At 55.7% G+C, this 15,592-nt stretch overlaps 1 protein-coding gene and 1 long non-coding RNA gene across 3 annotated transcripts; one reads left to right on the top strand and one right to left on the bottom strand.

The window, feature by feature from the left end:
• Nucleotides 1-6,445: 6,445 nt before the first annotated feature.
• Nucleotides 6,446-7,211, top strand: LOC115938282 (uncharacterized). 2 transcript variants are annotated; one of them, XR_014140294.1, is made up of 2 exons: nt 6,446-6,621; nt 6,772-7,211. It is a non-coding gene; the product is annotated as an uncharacterized LOC115938282 (long non-coding RNA). The 2 variants fall into 2 exon arrangements; XR_014140295.1 differs by having other exon boundaries at nt 6,759-7,211.
• A 3,051-nt stretch (nt 7,212-10,262) lies between these two features.
• Nucleotides 10,263-11,262, bottom strand: PPY (pancreatic polypeptide). Its single transcript, XM_006750446.2, has 3 exons — nt 10,873-11,262; nt 10,561-10,632; nt 10,263-10,413 (listed from the first exon to the last, which is right to left on the bottom strand). Exons 1-3 carry the CDS (start codon nt 11,061-11,063, stop codon nt 10,389-10,391), a joined length of 288 nt encoding a protein of 95 aa, XP_006750509.1. The 5' UTR covers nt 11,064-11,262; the 3' UTR covers nt 10,263-10,388.
• Nucleotides 11,263-15,592: the final 4,330 nt, after the last annotated feature.

Genomic DNA, 15,592 nt, shown 5'->3' with positions numbered 1-15,592 from the left:
AGCCTGAATGGGCCTGAGTTCCTCTGGTGGTTGCCTCCCTGTTATACACGCACGCACGCATATACACACATGTTCTCCCCTTCCTTCCAACCTACTGGCACTGGTTCCTGGAGGGCTCCCCATTCTCCCAGTTGTTCTTCCTCTCCTGTTCCCTGTGCCCACAGACCTGAATCCAGTCAACTTGCTTTCCAGCCTCCTGGCCCTCTAAAGAGCTCCTTCCTTCCTGCCCTCCCTCCCTCCCTCCCTCCTCCCTTCCTTCCTTTCTTTTTTCCTTCCTTCCTTCCTTTCCTCCTTTCAGAAAGAGAGAGAGAGAGCACAAGCTGTGTGTGGGGGGGTGGTACAGAGGGAGAGGGAGAGAGAGAATCTCAAGCAGGCTCCATGCGCAGCTCGAAGCCCGATGCAGGGCTGGATCTCACGACCCTGAGATCACAACCTGAGCCAAAATCAAGAGTCAGATGCTTAACCGACTGAGCCGCCCAGGTGCCCCAAGAGCGTCCTTTTCTTGATTCCTTCTGTCTCTCTCCACCCTTCCCCTAAACCTGGCTCACATGGAGAGCTCAGCAAATCTAACAGTAAAGTAGAATTTCAAGGAATTGAAATCATGGTATACAGCTCCATGACACACAGCGGCAAACCCTCAAACACAAAGCCTCCCGGCGTTCTTGCCCACTGCTCTTCCGAGGTCACCACATTCAGGGTCACAACTGACGCGCAAAGCCTGCTTGCCCTGAGCTGTCATGGGAGTGCCTGCCCCCAGAGTTCTCCTCTGACAGCATGGATGTGCCCCAGCCTCCCACTCCCTTAGCCAGCCGGCCAGATGGGCCCCATTACATTCTTCCCTGGGGGAAGAGGGAGGATGATATGGAGTTAGGAGAAATGGGGGGAGATCTTTTCTTCCCACTGTGTCTGGGGCATTTGCTTAGTTCACCCCACTGCTTAATTTACATTCGTTGATTTTCAAAAAGCTTATTCAAAGTTCAAAATCTTCTCCTGCAATAGGAGCTGCTGCTCTGCTCTAACCATCACCCACATGAGCGTTGCTATGTGTTAGCTTCTGTATACATTTCTTTGATCCTCATAACAACTGTCCGAGGCAGTTGAGTACTATTACCCCATTTTACAGATGAAAAGACTGGAGTACAGAGAGATTAAGCAATTTGCCCATTGGCATGACGCTGCGAAGTGGTGGGGCTGGGATGTGACCCCAGGTTGTATGTCCTCAGTCGATGCTGCGCCTCACTCCATAGGTACTATTTTTAGCTTTCACTTCTGCACAAATGAAGAAACTAAAGGACAGAGGAGCTCAGTGACTTGCCCAGCATCGCACAGCAAGCAAATGGCAGAGCTTGGCTTAGCAGTTTTTGTTAGTAGAGAAACTTGCTTCATTTTCCATAAATTATTCTCCAATCTACAAAAATATGATAACTCACAAAAACTGCTCAACTTAACTAACATTTAAATTTGACTTAATTTGAGACAATGCATAAAATTATCAGCACTAAAAGAAATAAACATTTAGAAACAGTTTGTAATCTTTCTAGTTGATCCTTTGCTGTTATCCATCACAGCTTAATGTAATCTTGAATTTGTCTAGATTTGATTAAAATACTGTTACTAATGTGTCCTAAATCTTTTATTAACTTGGCATCAGACACTGGGCTTGAGAACAGCTTAGCAGCTCTCAAGAGCAGCTAGCCCAAATGTCCTTATGGGAGAGATTTTTGGCTTTCAGAGACTACCTTCCTCCTCCAGTGCAGAAAACCTGGCTACTTGGCCTTGGTCTTCTCATCTGTAAAATGGGAGGTTGGGAGTTGGAACTAGCTTCCTGAATTCCCTTCAAACTCCATCAAAATATGTATCCAAGGAGACAACTTCCCACTCTGCTCATAAAGGAGATAAAAACCTTCTTTCCAACAGGGATTTCCAAGAAGGGGTGTCTTGGTAGGTATTTCTTGAAATATTAATTAGTCCATTCAATGAACACCTGTTCCCACTCCTGTGAAGTTCTTTGGAGATAGTGACTATATCTTATCGACTACTGGAACTCCAGAACCTAAGGCAGTACCTGCCATCAAGTGGGTGCTCAGTTACAAGATGCAGACTCTGGGGGCAGAGCCATGCAACAGTAGCTGGAAAGTTCTCCAGATGATTCCAATGCACAGCCAAGGATGGAATAAGTAAGGGATCGTCATCAGATGATGGGCCTGGTGCGTAGGCAGGTGAGGACCGTCAGGCAACTGGATGCAGAGAGGAACCCAGGAGCCCAAGGCAGCGCAGGGAGGGGCCCGGGGAGGCTTCGCAGAAGAAGAATTGCCAGAACCGAGTCCCACGATTTTGCAGGGTGGAGGAGTAGAAGACACTCGTTCCAGATAGAAGGAAGAGCACAAGCAAAGGCTGGGGGTATGAAAGAACTGTTCGGGAGGCCCCTGGAGTCTAGCAGGTAGAGGGTCGGACAGGTGCGTCGAGGGAGGAGCCTGTCCATGAGCAGGAGATGTGGCTGAAGAGAGTGGGTGGAAATGCAAATATCCAGAACAGGGGAAGAGGTAAACAGATTGTGGTACATCCTCTTGAAGGAACAGTACTACTCAGCAATAAGAAAAACAAATGGCTGATACGCCTCACAATACGGAGGAATGTCAAAAACGTTCTGCCGAGTGAAAGAAGCCAGACAGAAAGAACATTGATGCCATTTACATGAAGTCTAAGACAGGCAAAACTAATCTATAGAGATGAGCTCAGCCGTCGGGGGCCAGGTGACCTGGACAGGGGCAGGAGGGAACTAGCCGAGGGGATGGAAACGTTCTGTGTCTTGACTGTGGGGGTGGTTACACATTTGTCAGAACTCCTCCAATGGGGCGCTTCAAATGGGTGACTTTTACTGTGTTTAAATTACACTTCTCCAAAGTTGTTTTTGAAGGTTTGTTTTTTTGTTTTTTAAGTGGGCTGAGGTCAAATTGTGAAGGACCTCAAATGTCATGCTAAGAAGTTTGGACTTAATCCAGGAAGTCATGGAAGGCTTATTAGTCAAAGGTTTTTCAGTTTGCTTTGGTCTGGCTTGGTAGCAAGTAAAAATCCAATTTAAGCCAGATTAAGTAAAAGAGAGAATTTCTCTGAAGGGTCCTGGGGCGAATCACAAAGTTCAAGGAAGACTTGGGGCCAGAAGCCTGAGGAACCTTCTCTCAGCTTTGTCTCCCAATAGCCCCATGACCTAGCTCTAGTGTTCCCCTCATAGCTGAGGACACCGGGCTCAGAGAAGCAAAGCAACTTGTCCAGGACACACAGCCAACAAGCGGTGATGTCGAGCTTGGAACCCTGGTCAGTCTGATGCCAACGCCTGTGTCTTGACCATCAGGCTTGGAGAAGCAGGGAAGAGTTTACTCAAAAAGGCCCCTGGGAAAAACAGAGCCAAGAAGATGGAGGAAGAATGGGAGTGAGGAGGGGATGCAGAGCATGGTAAGCAACCCCACTGGAGTCGGGAGGAGCTGACAGGCCAAGGGACCAGGAGGTGATTGAGGGGAGACTCTGGACTGCAGATGGCCTGAATCCCAAGGGACAGAAAGGTGTGTAACTGACTGGGGGTAGCTTTCCAAGAAGATAGGACTGCTTCTCCAGATCTGAGTCAGTCCTGAGCTTGAATCTCATGCCTCCTGGCCTTGGATAGTCTCCTAAATTCTCTGAGCCTGTTTCCTCAAATGCAAAAGGAGTTAATGCCTGCAAGTGTCATTAAAATCAGAGACACTGCAACAGAATGCTTCTCCCAGTACCTGGCACTGAGCATCAGCAGTAATTGTCAGTTATTAGTATATAACTATATGCTCCACAGAGCCTTTATGATTGTGACAGTACCTTGGGATTGTGATAATTTTATTATTGTGATAATAATATTTGAGTGCTTCGTGCCTCCTTCCTCAACCTGCTCACTCTCATCTTCCGAACCAGGAAGGCAGGTAGATACACACCATCCCTCAGAACTTGACAGTTCCTGAAATGAGTGAGTGAGTCCAGAAGAGTGAGGGACTGAGAACCTTTGGGGCCTTGTGGAGAAGCCCCGGGGTTTGTAAGGGCAGCTTGGGTCCTCACAGCCGAGGCTGCAAGAGGACACATCGTTGGAGCTCTTTCGGGAATGGGGTCATCAACACTGGGCTTGTGTCTAAGTGGAGTAAGAGACAGCCTGTTTGTTGGGATTTGGGGTACACTGACACCTAGATCTCTCCTCCCAACTTGTACTATGGAATTTTATCATGGGAATCTCATTTCTTTTTCTTGAGAGTCTTGGTTCCGTGGAAATGCAGTCCTGTCTCTCTTGGCTGCTGAGCCATCCCATAAACTTGGTGACATTGACATTGAGTTTCTCACCCCTTCCCCTAAGGAAGAAGTGAGGATGCGGGGGGGGGGGAAGAGTGCATCCCTGAGTTGAGGGGCTCACATATGTTCATCACTGTGTGCCAGAAGTTGTCCAAGGGCTTCAGCTACATCATTCCACTGGATCCTCACGACAGCCCTAAGGCTATAGATGTGATCAGCTCCGTTTCACAGATGAGGATGCGGAGGCTCAGGGAAGGTAATGTCCCTTAATCAAGGTCACACAGCCAGGAAGTGGTAAAGTCAGGATTCCTACCCAGAAGCCCCTGCTCTTCCTACTGTGTCTCTTCTGGGGGTGCGGGGATTGGCATGAAAAAGCTTCATTCCACATTTTACAGCCTCGCCACAGAGAAGCAGCAATGTTGAGCAGCTCGAGGGGCCCTAACGGCCACACAGCCAAGGCTCTGTGACCTGAAGCAGCCCAAGCCCTGAGTTCATCATTCAGGCAGCTGAGACCCACCACACTCCAGAAAGCTCCGCAGGTCTCCCATCAGGGTCTCCAAAGTAGCTAGGCAGGCCGCGAAAATCTCCAGAATGATCAGTAGGGCCTGCAATCCTAAGGCAGAAATCTTAACCTCACCCAGGCCCCTGCCGGCAGGCCTGGAAGCCAGGAGTAGGGGCGCTGAGCCCCCAGCTGGGTGGGAAGGGGCACCTGATCTCTCAGCCTAGCCCCCTCCCAACCCCAAGAACAGTCCCTGGGCAAAGCACAGCCCCCTCTCAACCGCAGAGACAGTTCCTCCCTGGGATCTGTAGACTTGAGGCAAAAGGTGACCCCGACTCCCCAGTACTTTCCGCCTCTGCCACCCCCACCACTGGGCCCCTGGCACGAACTGTGCCCAGATCAGGACAGCCGGCAGCCCGTGTGCCTCCACCCCCACTTTCTCCCTGTTCCCAACTCCCAGGTTAGGACACGGGGCAGGAGGAGGCCAAGCTGGGCGTGGGGCCTTTGTGGGAAAGGGGGCATGGACCTGAAGGAATATAAAGGGCCTCGGAGGTCCTTGCCGGAAACCCTTCTGCTGTGCTGCCCTGCACCTGCCCAGCACCATGGTAATGTCTGGCGGCTGAGTCTGGGACCCCTGGCGGCTATGCTCTCCAGGAGCTAGGGGACGGAGGGGCATGAAGGAATGAGACCAGGGTAGCAGCCTCTGCCAGTCTACCGCCAGGACGGCTGCCAGGGTTTCCGGTGCCTGCTTTGGGTGGTGGGGGTGAGGGGCTTTCCTGGTCAAGAGAGGGTTGAGGGCCCCAGGGGTGCGTCTCACGGGCGTAGGCACCACAGGGTGTGAATCTCGGGATGTGCTGTGTGTTGCCAGCATCAAGTTCCCTGTGCACAGCTGGGTGCACACGTGGGGACCCCGGGGCTGGCATTCCAGCGTGCAGCTGCGTTAGTCATTCACTTAACACGTAGTGTCGAGCACCTGCCAAGCGTCAGGCGCTGTTCCAGGTGCTTGCGCTACATCAGTGAGCAGAAGAGGCGGAGGCCAGCTGTGACGCCGCTTCCATCGGGGGAGGAGGGGCGTGCCTCGTGGGAGAGAGGACAATTTTTAAAAAGCAGAGAACACAGTAAGTTAGAAGGTGACGCACAAGGGGAAGGTGCAAGATGAAGGGACGGGCTGCCGTTCTGAATAGGGGCGTCAGCGTAGGACCCATTGAGGAGGTGCGGTTTGAGCTGATGCCTGAAGGAGGTGAGGAAGTTGGCCGTGCCCGTCCCTGTCGGGAGGAAGTCTTCCAGGCAAGAGAACCGCAGGTCTGGCATGTTTGAGGAACAGCAAGGAGGCGGGAGAGGCTGGAGCGGGGTGAGCAAGTGGTTGCGGAAGAGGCCGGTGAGGTCAGGGAGCTGAGCAGGGGCTCCCCGCAGCCCCCGAGGGCCCAGCCGGGGGTGCGCCTCCCCGGCCGTCCCCACCGCCCCGTTCCCCCGGCTCTTTGTGCGTGGGGGCATCACTGCGCATGTGCGCCCCCACTCGGCGTAGGCACGGGGAGGTCCCGGAGACAGACGCGTCGCTGAGTCCACCAGCCCGGCGTCAGCGATGGGCGTCACGTGACACCCCGCGGCTCTGTCTGCCCCCTCCCCCCGCCCCAGGCGCCGGCTCTGCGCTGCGCGTGCGCACTGGCCCTGCTGTGCCTGGTGCCGCTTCGGCTGTGGCCCCGGGCTGCACTGGGGGAGGAGCTGCAACTGCGGGAGCCCCCCGAGCCCAGGGCGGCCGACTGGATGTCCAACTTCGCCCACTTCAACAAGTACCTAGAGAAGCTCTTCAACAGCAGGTGGGCAGGGGTGGGGTGGGGTGGGGTGGGGTGGGGGGAGAGCCGGAGGGAGGGAGGACGGGCCGAGGGTGCGGGAGGACACGGACATCACCCGGCACCCCACCCACCGCCCTCGCCACCCCATGATCTGTGCAAAGACCTGTTCCCCAGCTTGAAGTCTAAGGACACCAAGAAATCTAAAAACGTTAAAAACCCCAAGAAAGCCGCGAACACCACAAAAACCGCACCAGCAAACACCGTGAAACCCCTCCCGGGGAATGCTACGAACCCCCCCCAGCGGACCGCTGGGAAACCCCAACCGCCGCTGTCCTCCCAGGGCCCCAGGTAGGAGAGCCTGGGCAAGCTGGCACCGATCCGGAGCCACAGAACTGGGGGCAGCTTGGGCTGGAACGAGAGGAAGCCCTGGGGGAAGGGGGGGGATACCAGGGCCCCAGGGACTTCCTTCTCCAGGCAGGGCCCACACCTCAGATGCCTGACTCAAGTCTCCTGGCCCACCGACCCCCTTTGTATCCTCAAAGGAGCCTTAATTCCTATCTGCCCACCTCCCTCACTCCCCCTCCCCCCCAGAACAATAAAGATAAATATCTCTATGGCTTGGTGACTTCTGTGGGCCCTAGGTAAGAAGGGACCTGTCCTTCAAGGGGAGAGAGGACCCCGGAGTTCCTACTGTGAGAGAAGACCTCTCCTGCAGGTCTGTCCTGCCTCCTCCCTGCCACCCATGCACCTGCCCCCCACTTACACACGTTCACCACTTGGTGGGGGGGCCTCTAACCAGAGGGCCAGCAGAGGCGAGAGGAGCAGGTCCCAGCAACCTCAAAGGAGGGGGCTCCATCCAGGATCCCCTCCCACACAAGTGTCTCCACAGAGCAGGGCAGCTTTGATGCTAGCCCCGGATGTCCCGTGTTGGCCCGGGAACGAGCAGCAGGGCTTCTGCCTGCCCCTCAAGGTGAGGAAGTCCTGCCTGGGCCTCCAGGACCCTCTCAGCCTGACTGGCAATGAGCCAGCGGGGCCTGTCCCTGAGAAGCTGGGTGGGAGGGTGGCACTCTCCTTCGGTGGGGTGACCATCAGAAGGCCTGGGCAGGGGGCAGGGGCAGAGGCTCTCAGCTTCAGAGGCACCTCTCACGAGCCACCTCTCACATACCAGTATGTCCTGAGCAGGATCCTAATTCCTGCCCCTGGGAAGTGTCTACCTCTCTCCCTACTCAGAGCCTATCACCTTGGCTGCCAGAGAAAATTCTGGGGCTTCAGCCTCCGCCTCCATCATCCAAACTCAAACTTTGTTCTGCTGAAACCGCATCCCGCCCCTCTCCCCCCCGCCACTCCCTTGGGTGTGAGAATCATCCTGAGCCAAGCATTTGCCTGGTGGCTGCATCCTCTCCAGCCCTGTGCCTTTTAGGGCCTGGATCCACTTTCGGGTCATTTGCACACTCCAGACTAGCCAGGGCTTGAGGAGAAACACGATTGTCTTTGTCCTGGGATCAGGGTGAGGTGCTGAGTCCAGGAAAGGGGAGCCTCTCATCCATCAAACCCACAGCCCCGTCTTTTCAGGCGGAGCACATGGGGGAGGCCGGAGAAGCCATTCCAGGAGCCAGAAAGGTTCTAATTCTCTCACTTCTCACCCATCCCTGCCATGACGATCCCTTATCCACAGGTGCTCCCAGCCCCGGGAAAACGGGCAAGAGACATGTTCACTCCCTCCCGTTCTCTCTCTGTCTCTCTCTCTCTCTCTCTCTCACACACACACACACACACACACACTACCCCATCCCCACCTACTCAGGGTGCTCAAGAAGGGCAAGTCCTGGCAAAGCCCCTGGGCCCACCGAGACTTGTCCTCCGTGTGGGCCTCCCTAGGGCAGGATCCGGGTCCTCACCCTCCCAGAGCTGGAGTGTGGAATCCGCAGATTGGACTCCAGGGGTGGCCGCATCTCCCGGCTACTCCACCTCCTGCCAGAAGGCCGAACTCCCCCTTGGGTCCCCCCTCCTGCAGCTGCTCCAGGAGCTCCTACACCCGGGACTTCATACTTCTCAGGAGCAGTTCTAAGTTTCTCGTTCTTCAAAGATGCTTCCTTGGAGTCATGGGAGGCCTGCCTTCCAGAACCCTGTCCTGGAGCCCCACAGAGTTAGCTGTACCCCTCTTCCATCAGGTGGAGCGTCACGTGTGTGGAGCCCGTGTTTTCTCGCTGCTGCTCTTTCTAGCATGCTTCATGGCGACAGCTGGTTGGCCGGGGGCTAGTCCGCCCCTGAGAAGCTCCCATTTACTGAGCATTTACCTGGGTCAAGGGGCCACGCTCAATGTTTCTTTTCCAGGAACCAGAAAGGTTCTAATTCTCTCACTTCTCACCCATCCCTGCCATGACGATCCCTTCAAATTCCAAAATTTGTTGGAATTCAAATTTCCAACAAATCGATCCTAGAGCATATGGGTGCACACAGAGATCATAATAGCACATCCATGGGTTTGCTTGCTGAAAGAGGAATTGTTCAAGGGATTCTCAGCATTTTCACTCCCTCCGGCTGCAAACACCTGGGTTGTTTGGGGTTTTTTAAAAAAGATTTATTTATTTTTATTTTAAAGAGAGTGTGTGTGAGTAGGGGGAGGAGCAGAGAGAGAGACTCTCAAGCAGACTCCCCCCTGAGTGCGGAGCCCGATCCCAGGACCCTGAGATCACGACCTGAGCTAGAATCAAGAGTCAGACGCTCAAACGACTGCGCCACCAGGTGCCCCACATGCTCAATGTTTCATACGTGTTATTTCATGTCTTGCTCACTGCAACCCTATCATCCTTCTCTACGGATGAAGAGTCTGAGGCTCAGAGAGGTTGTAGCAGACAGACAGACACACAGACAGAGAGGGGCAGATCTTGGGATCAGAGCCGAGTTCCTCTGATTCCGAAGCTGGTGCTATGTGCCTGGACTACCCTGCTGTCTGTGCCGGACCTGGGAGAAGCTGCCGCAGCTTGCTGAGCCTCGGCCTTGGCCTCTGTAGAGTGAGGAGAACAGTATCTCCCTCACTGGGTTGTTGAGAGGCTTGCACGCCCCGGCACACAGTCTCCTTTTCCCAGTAGTCTGCACAGGACACCGTCTCCAGGCCCCTCCCCATCACAGTCCCCCTGCGCTGGCCGTGCTTCTGCTGGGCCCCGTGCCCCCTGATGAGCTGTGCTCCTACTGAACACACATAGTGACCCATCTCCGACCTGCCAGAGGAGGGCAGCTGGTGACTTGACACAGTCACTCCTCCGGGCTGGGTCGTTGCCTCTGGCCCTGTGCCCAGGACACTTTAGTATACATCCGTACTTCACCTAGTGCCTACGTGTTGAAAAACATTGGTGGGGGTGCGTTTGGGGGCACGGTTGTCATCAGGCTATTGACCAGGAAGGTTTAGAAGTGCTGAAATAGGAAGATTCAAGCCTCACTCACTTGCTAAATGGCCTTGGAGGAGTCCCTGCCTCCCTTTGGGCCTGCCCCTCTGTGAAGCAGAGGATGAGCTGAATGGCTCTGACCACCCCGCAGGCCTTCTGGATCCCTGACAATACCCTCCTTTCCCTCCTGGGCCTCCCTCCCCTCCTCCTGTTTCTCCAGAGCACTTGGCCCGCTCCTGCCCCGACCAGGGGTCCACAGAGACACACACAGAGAGAAGCTCTGACTTGGATTTGCTTTATTTAGTCTGCGTGGGAGCAGGGAGCAAGCTTCGGCCATTGCCAAGGGTGCAGAGGGGGGAGGTGGGCCGGCATTGCCCTTGGAGTCCAAGGAGGCAGGAGGTGGCGTTACAAGTCCATCGGGCTGAGCTCCCTGTGAGGAGGGGGCAGAACGTGGCAGTCGGAGGGGACAGTCCTCCCACCCTCAGGAGACCTCGGGCCAGCCCTGGGCCTTTGTTCTCCCCGCACCCCCATTTCAGCCCCAGGGATCTAGGCACGCAGAGCAGGGAAGCAAACCCACCTGGGGGCAGCAGCGCGGGGGGAGCCCCACTCCAGGATGTCCCGCGTTTCTTCTCTGTCTCTCTTCCCGTACCTGGCAGGGGAGAGGCAGCTGGGACAAGCACCGTGCCCACGTGCCGGCTCACCTGCCTCATGCCCACCCTGGGCACCCACCCCCCCACCCCCTGCCCGGGGCCTGGGGCTGCAGGCCTGGTCAGTGGAGATGCCCTGCTTTCCCCAGAGCGTGGCAGGGGCAGGGGCCGGGGGCGGGGCCCAGGGCCGCGGGGACTGGGATCTCTCTCTCTCTCTCTCTCTCTCTCTTTCTCGCACACACCTGGGCCTGGTCAGCATGTTGATGTATCTGCGGAGCTCAGCCGCGTACTGGGCCAGCTGCTCTGGCGTGGCATTGTCCCCCGGGTACACTGGCTCCAGGGGGGCCCCCCGGGCCCCCCGCGGCGGCGGCAGCCACAGAGCCACGCAGGTGGGCAGGAGCAGCAGGGAGAGGAAGTGGCGGGCGGCGGGCATCTGAGGAGCAAGGCGTGGGGAAGTTAGAGGCAGAACGGAGCCCACCCGCCCAGCTCCTTAGCCCCTCACCCATTTCTCCAAGCCTGGGGACGAAGGGGCAGAGCGAAGGGCCCCTCGGACCTGCCCGCCCCGGAGAGTGCGGTCGGCAGCCCCAGTCTGCAGCCAGGCCCTCGGCAAAGTCAAAAAGCATAGCAGAGAAGGTGGGGACCTGGGGCAGGGGACCCAGGACTCATGGCATCCAGGGCCTGGTGGCTCTGAGGAGGCAGATGCGGGGTGGGACGAAGAGGTGCTCCAGCTCACCGACTGGGTGGGAGCGCACAGAATGAACTTGTGAACCGAAGGACAGAAATCCAGGGCCCCTGGGTCTGCCGCCCCCCCGCTGCCCTCTGCCAGGGTAGACATTCAGGGACAGGTCCTGGAGATGACAATGTTGCCCGTGTCGCTCCCAGCCGAGAAGCACGGTCGCACCCTCGGACCCTGTCGCTCACAAGGCTGCGGTCACATTTGTGTGCACGGCCACCACTCACTCCCCCCACACGTTTTCAGTCTTCTAGTCAGCAGACTGCTCTTCCAGGGTGAGAGATTCGTCCAGATGTGGAGCTAGACCCAAGCAGGACCCCAGACCTCCCAATACCACCTCTCTGTTCTGCAAAGCTCCTTCTCCCACCCCAGGCCCCTAGTCCCAAGGACCCCCCCAGGGCCCGGCCTTCCCCTTCCCCTCCCCCCAGACTGGGACCACTTACCCTGAGTCCTGAGAGCCGGATGTCCCTACCCTCCCCTGTGCCCCTTTATAGTCCTCAGCCCCCCAGAGTCCCCGCCTCCTGTCAGCCTCTCTCACTCCCCAGCCCTCACCCCCTCCTCCCACCGTCTCCCTGGTACACGCAGCACCAGCCCTGGGGCCAGGGCCAGGAGGGGGACAGGGCCGCAGTATAACAGGTAAAAGTGGGCCTCCAGGTCTCCTGTGGGACGCCATCTGCCTTTGGGCACCAGAGCAGGCTTGGTTCAAGAAGAATGGGGGGTCCTAGGACCTCAGGATGACTGAAAGGTTCTGGTCCCAGGCCTCAGAACAGCCCCTCCTGCCTCCCACGAATTCCCTCCAGGCATAAGATAGAGGCTGGGGCTCCAAGATCCCAGGATGAGGACTCAGGACTTCCTTTCCAGGTGTGACTAGGACAAAGTGGGAACAGGGAAGTTGGGGGAGAGATGCCTTAGGTAACTAGACAATGTGGAAGGGAGTGGGGACCCAGGCAGGGAGAGACCTGGCTGGTGTATGGGGTACAGAATGAGAACCCATGTGCCTGGGGTCAGGAGTATTGGAGTCGGGGGGAGTGGGTGCCAGAGCCATTTCCCGGAGTTCCTTTCCAAGGCAGTGATCAACCAGCATCATAAAGCCTTGAACTTTCCAATGTGCTCCTAGCTCAATCACCTCACCGAGTCCCTGCAACGACCCATCTTACAGATTCAGAAACTAACTCAGAGACTTTAAGTAACTAGCCTCAGACCACATAACTAGTCAGTGGGAAATCCAGAGTTAAACAAAAGTCTAATTCCAAAATCTGGACTCTTTTTTCCTAAGCGGGGCTGTCAAAGTATTGCTATAATTTCCCATATTTTGGCTGAGCAACGTGAGGCTCACAGAGGTGAAGAGCCTTGCCCAAAACCACACAGCCACCTAGGACTCAAGTTCTGGCTTGAAATCCCAAGCCCACCATCCCAATAGTGCCCCCTCACCTCCACCCCCAGGAGCCTCCGAGTCTGCCCAGCTCCGCGGCCCTTCCTCCACCCCCAGCCCCCTCCGCAGCTCAGGCCAAGGAGCAGTAACTGGCTGTGTCTGAATGACACACTGAAGCCTGAGTAGGGAGTGCAAGACCTTTTACCGCTGAGGTTCTACTGTCCCAGATCAAGACACTAAAAGTGTGTGTGTTATGGGGGGAGTCGTAGAGGGTGTGATGGCTGGAGGTGTTACCCCAGGGATCTAGCATAGCGGGCTTAAAGGTCCAAATCCTGGCTTTGCCACTGGCTCTGTGGGACCCTGGAAAATAATTCCGTTAGCCTCTCTGAGCTTTGATTTTCCTCCAGGTAGTGAGGATAAAGTCTCAGTAAATGTCTGTTCTGCCTTGTTCCACTCAATTCTGGTTTCCGGTAACAAGAAGAACAATAATGCTTCACCAGACAACAGCTTACATCCCAAAAACAAATATGGAGGTCGGGCTGTCCCGCCAAGCCCTGGGCTTGGTGTCCACTTTGCAAAACAAAGGAGGTGAGGCCGCAGAGGCTGCATTGTGCCACCAGGGGGCGCCAGTCTCCAGCCCTAGTTCGGAGGGTCTGGCGTCCGGCAAGATTGCAGCCTGGTGGGACCTGTTCGGGCCACTACATATGTCAGGACCGGGCCCCTGCAGACAGATGGTAGATCTGGGGGTTGGCTCTGGTGCTGGGGGCCAGTTATGGTTTTGTCCTGTGCCTAAGAAATGACTTGTAGTCCACGATGTCAACTGAACCTATAGCTGTCATTTTTCTCCTTTGCAAACAACAGATTCCCCTTCTGGGTCCTCTCAGGGATGTTGGGACAAAAGAAGAGGGGGAGGTAGTGGGTGTGCTTTCTGAACTGTATGGCCAGATCCAGAACCGGGTGATGCTTCTCGCTCATCTGCCTGTGTTCCGAGGGCTTGCCACTTAGAGAAGGCACCAAGTACTCACCTGCAGGCGGACCAAATGAAATGGAAAAGGTCCCTCTCCGCCTGCCCAGCCCCACGCCTTCGAGGACGGGGAGGATGGATGGCCACTGGGCTGCATTAGGGATGGAGTGAGGGCTTCAATGAAACTAGGAGAGGAACACCCCAGGAACACCTGGGGTCACATGGTGAGGCCGAGTGCACCGTAGCAAGCGGGGTGGGGGTCCCCACATACAGGACTGCAAAGGCAGGAATTTGGCCAGCATCACATCCTCCATACCCTCCTCTCACAAGAGTGCCTCCAAAGCAGCCTGGCCCAGGTCTTAGGACCATGTCTTATTCCTGCACTGGGTGGCAGCAGCAGAGGTAGGGACCGGTGACTGCCCCCGGATGCCAGGAACCCAGGGGGTCCCCTATTAGCTGGAGAAACCCTTAGGCTGAGGACAGCTCTCTCACACACACACATATACACACACACGCACACACACACACCTTGAGCCCCCATCCCACTCCCTCCAAATCAATGTAGGCCTGACTGGGGACTCAGGTCACTCATTTGGAGATTGGACTCTGCCCCCACTTCTCTCTTCCCAGGAGACTCCATCTGCAACCAGGGCCCCTGCAGGCACCGAAGTGTTCAGTATTTTTCCCTCCCTGCCCACAGCACCTGCAAAAGCAAATCCTATCATTGTCAGCCCAGATTTTTCCTAAAGAGGGGCTGGGTGTGGAAGGAGGAGAATTTTTCCTTTGGGGGAGTTGAAGGGAGAGTTGCCAGAGCAGTTTTGAAAAGGGTTAGAAGTGAGTAAGAGAGAAGAGAATAAAAGAGTGGGTGGCTCAGTCACTAAGCGTCTGCCTTCAGCTCAGGTCATGATCCCAGGGTCCTGGGATCGAGCCCCGCATCGGGCTCCCTGCTCCGTGGGAAGCCTGCTTCTCCCTCTCCCACTCCCCCTGCTTGTGTTCCCTCTCTCGCTGCCTCTCTCTCTGTCAAATAAATAAATAAATAAAAATAAACATGTCAGACTGTAGATTCAGCTGTATTTCTCATTAGCTCTACCACTCACTAGCTGTGTGACCTTTGGCAAAGTACATAATCTCTCTGAGCCTAAGCAGTGAAATCTTATTATTATTATTATTTAAGGTATAACCAGTGTAACCAGTGAAGAAAGACAGGCAGTGAAATGGAATGACTCGGCCAGAGTCACACGGCTGACTAATGGCAGACAGGACTCAAATCCAGATCTTTTGTCTCGGACGTCCCTGTCCCCGCTGCCCCCGCTGCCCACCTGCCACCGCGGGACTCATGGGCGTAGGCCTGTGTGAGAGCTCAGATTCAGGCTGTTCGAAGGAGAGCGTGTTTGTAACAGATAACGCGAGTTGCCCCACTACCCTCTCTCTCCTCCTTCCATCGTAAAAGAGCCTGAGAACAGCCCTTGGCCACTCGGCCCGCTAAGGACATCTCCGGGGGTGGTGCCGGCCGCGAGGTGGGGCCACGTGACTGAGCTCCAGCCAATGAGATGAGCGATTAGGGGCCTCGCGCCATTCAGCTTGGCGAGTGGACGTGCGGTCCTGAGGCCGATTGTCCACAGAAAGATGGCCACAGAAAGACCTCCTCTCCCACATGTCATTCTCCAGCGGGCTCCGTGTCCCCTCTTCTCGAATGCAGGTGGACCTGTGACTGCTTGACCAACAGAGCGTGTTGGAAGATGACATGCGGCTTGTGAGGCCAGGTCATAGAAGGCAGTTGTTAGGGGTTGAATTGTGTCCCCCTCCCCCATTCATATGTTGAAGTCCTAACCCCCAGGAGCTCAGGATGCAGCCTTATCTGGCAGTAGGGTCATTGCGGATGTCACTGATTAA

Source organism: Leptonychotes weddellii, chromosome 15 (genome assembly GCF_054177405.1).
Source record: "Leptonychotes weddellii isolate Sample4059 chromosome 15, ASM5417740v2, whole genome shotgun sequence".
NCBI classification, from domain to species: domain Eukaryota; kingdom Metazoa; phylum Chordata; class Mammalia; order Carnivora; family Phocidae; genus Leptonychotes; species Leptonychotes weddellii.
The sequence above is the reverse complement of the archived record's forward strand: the minus strand, read 5'-3'. Positions and strand labels throughout refer to the sequence as shown.

Coding starts and splice junctions, on each gene's coding strand:
- PPY (XM_006750446.2), bottom strand. CDS start 11,063: ATGCCCGCCGCCCGCCACTTCCTCTCCCTGCTGCTCCTGCCCACCTGC. Junction 10,633..10,872: donor AACATGCTGACCAGGCCCAG/GTGTGTGCGAGA, acceptor CTCCCCTGCCAG/GTACGGGAAGAGAGACAGAG. Junction 10,414..10,560: donor CCCCGCGCTGCTGCCCCCAG/GTGGGTTTGCTT, acceptor CCCTCCTCACAG/GGAGCTCAGCCCGATGGACT.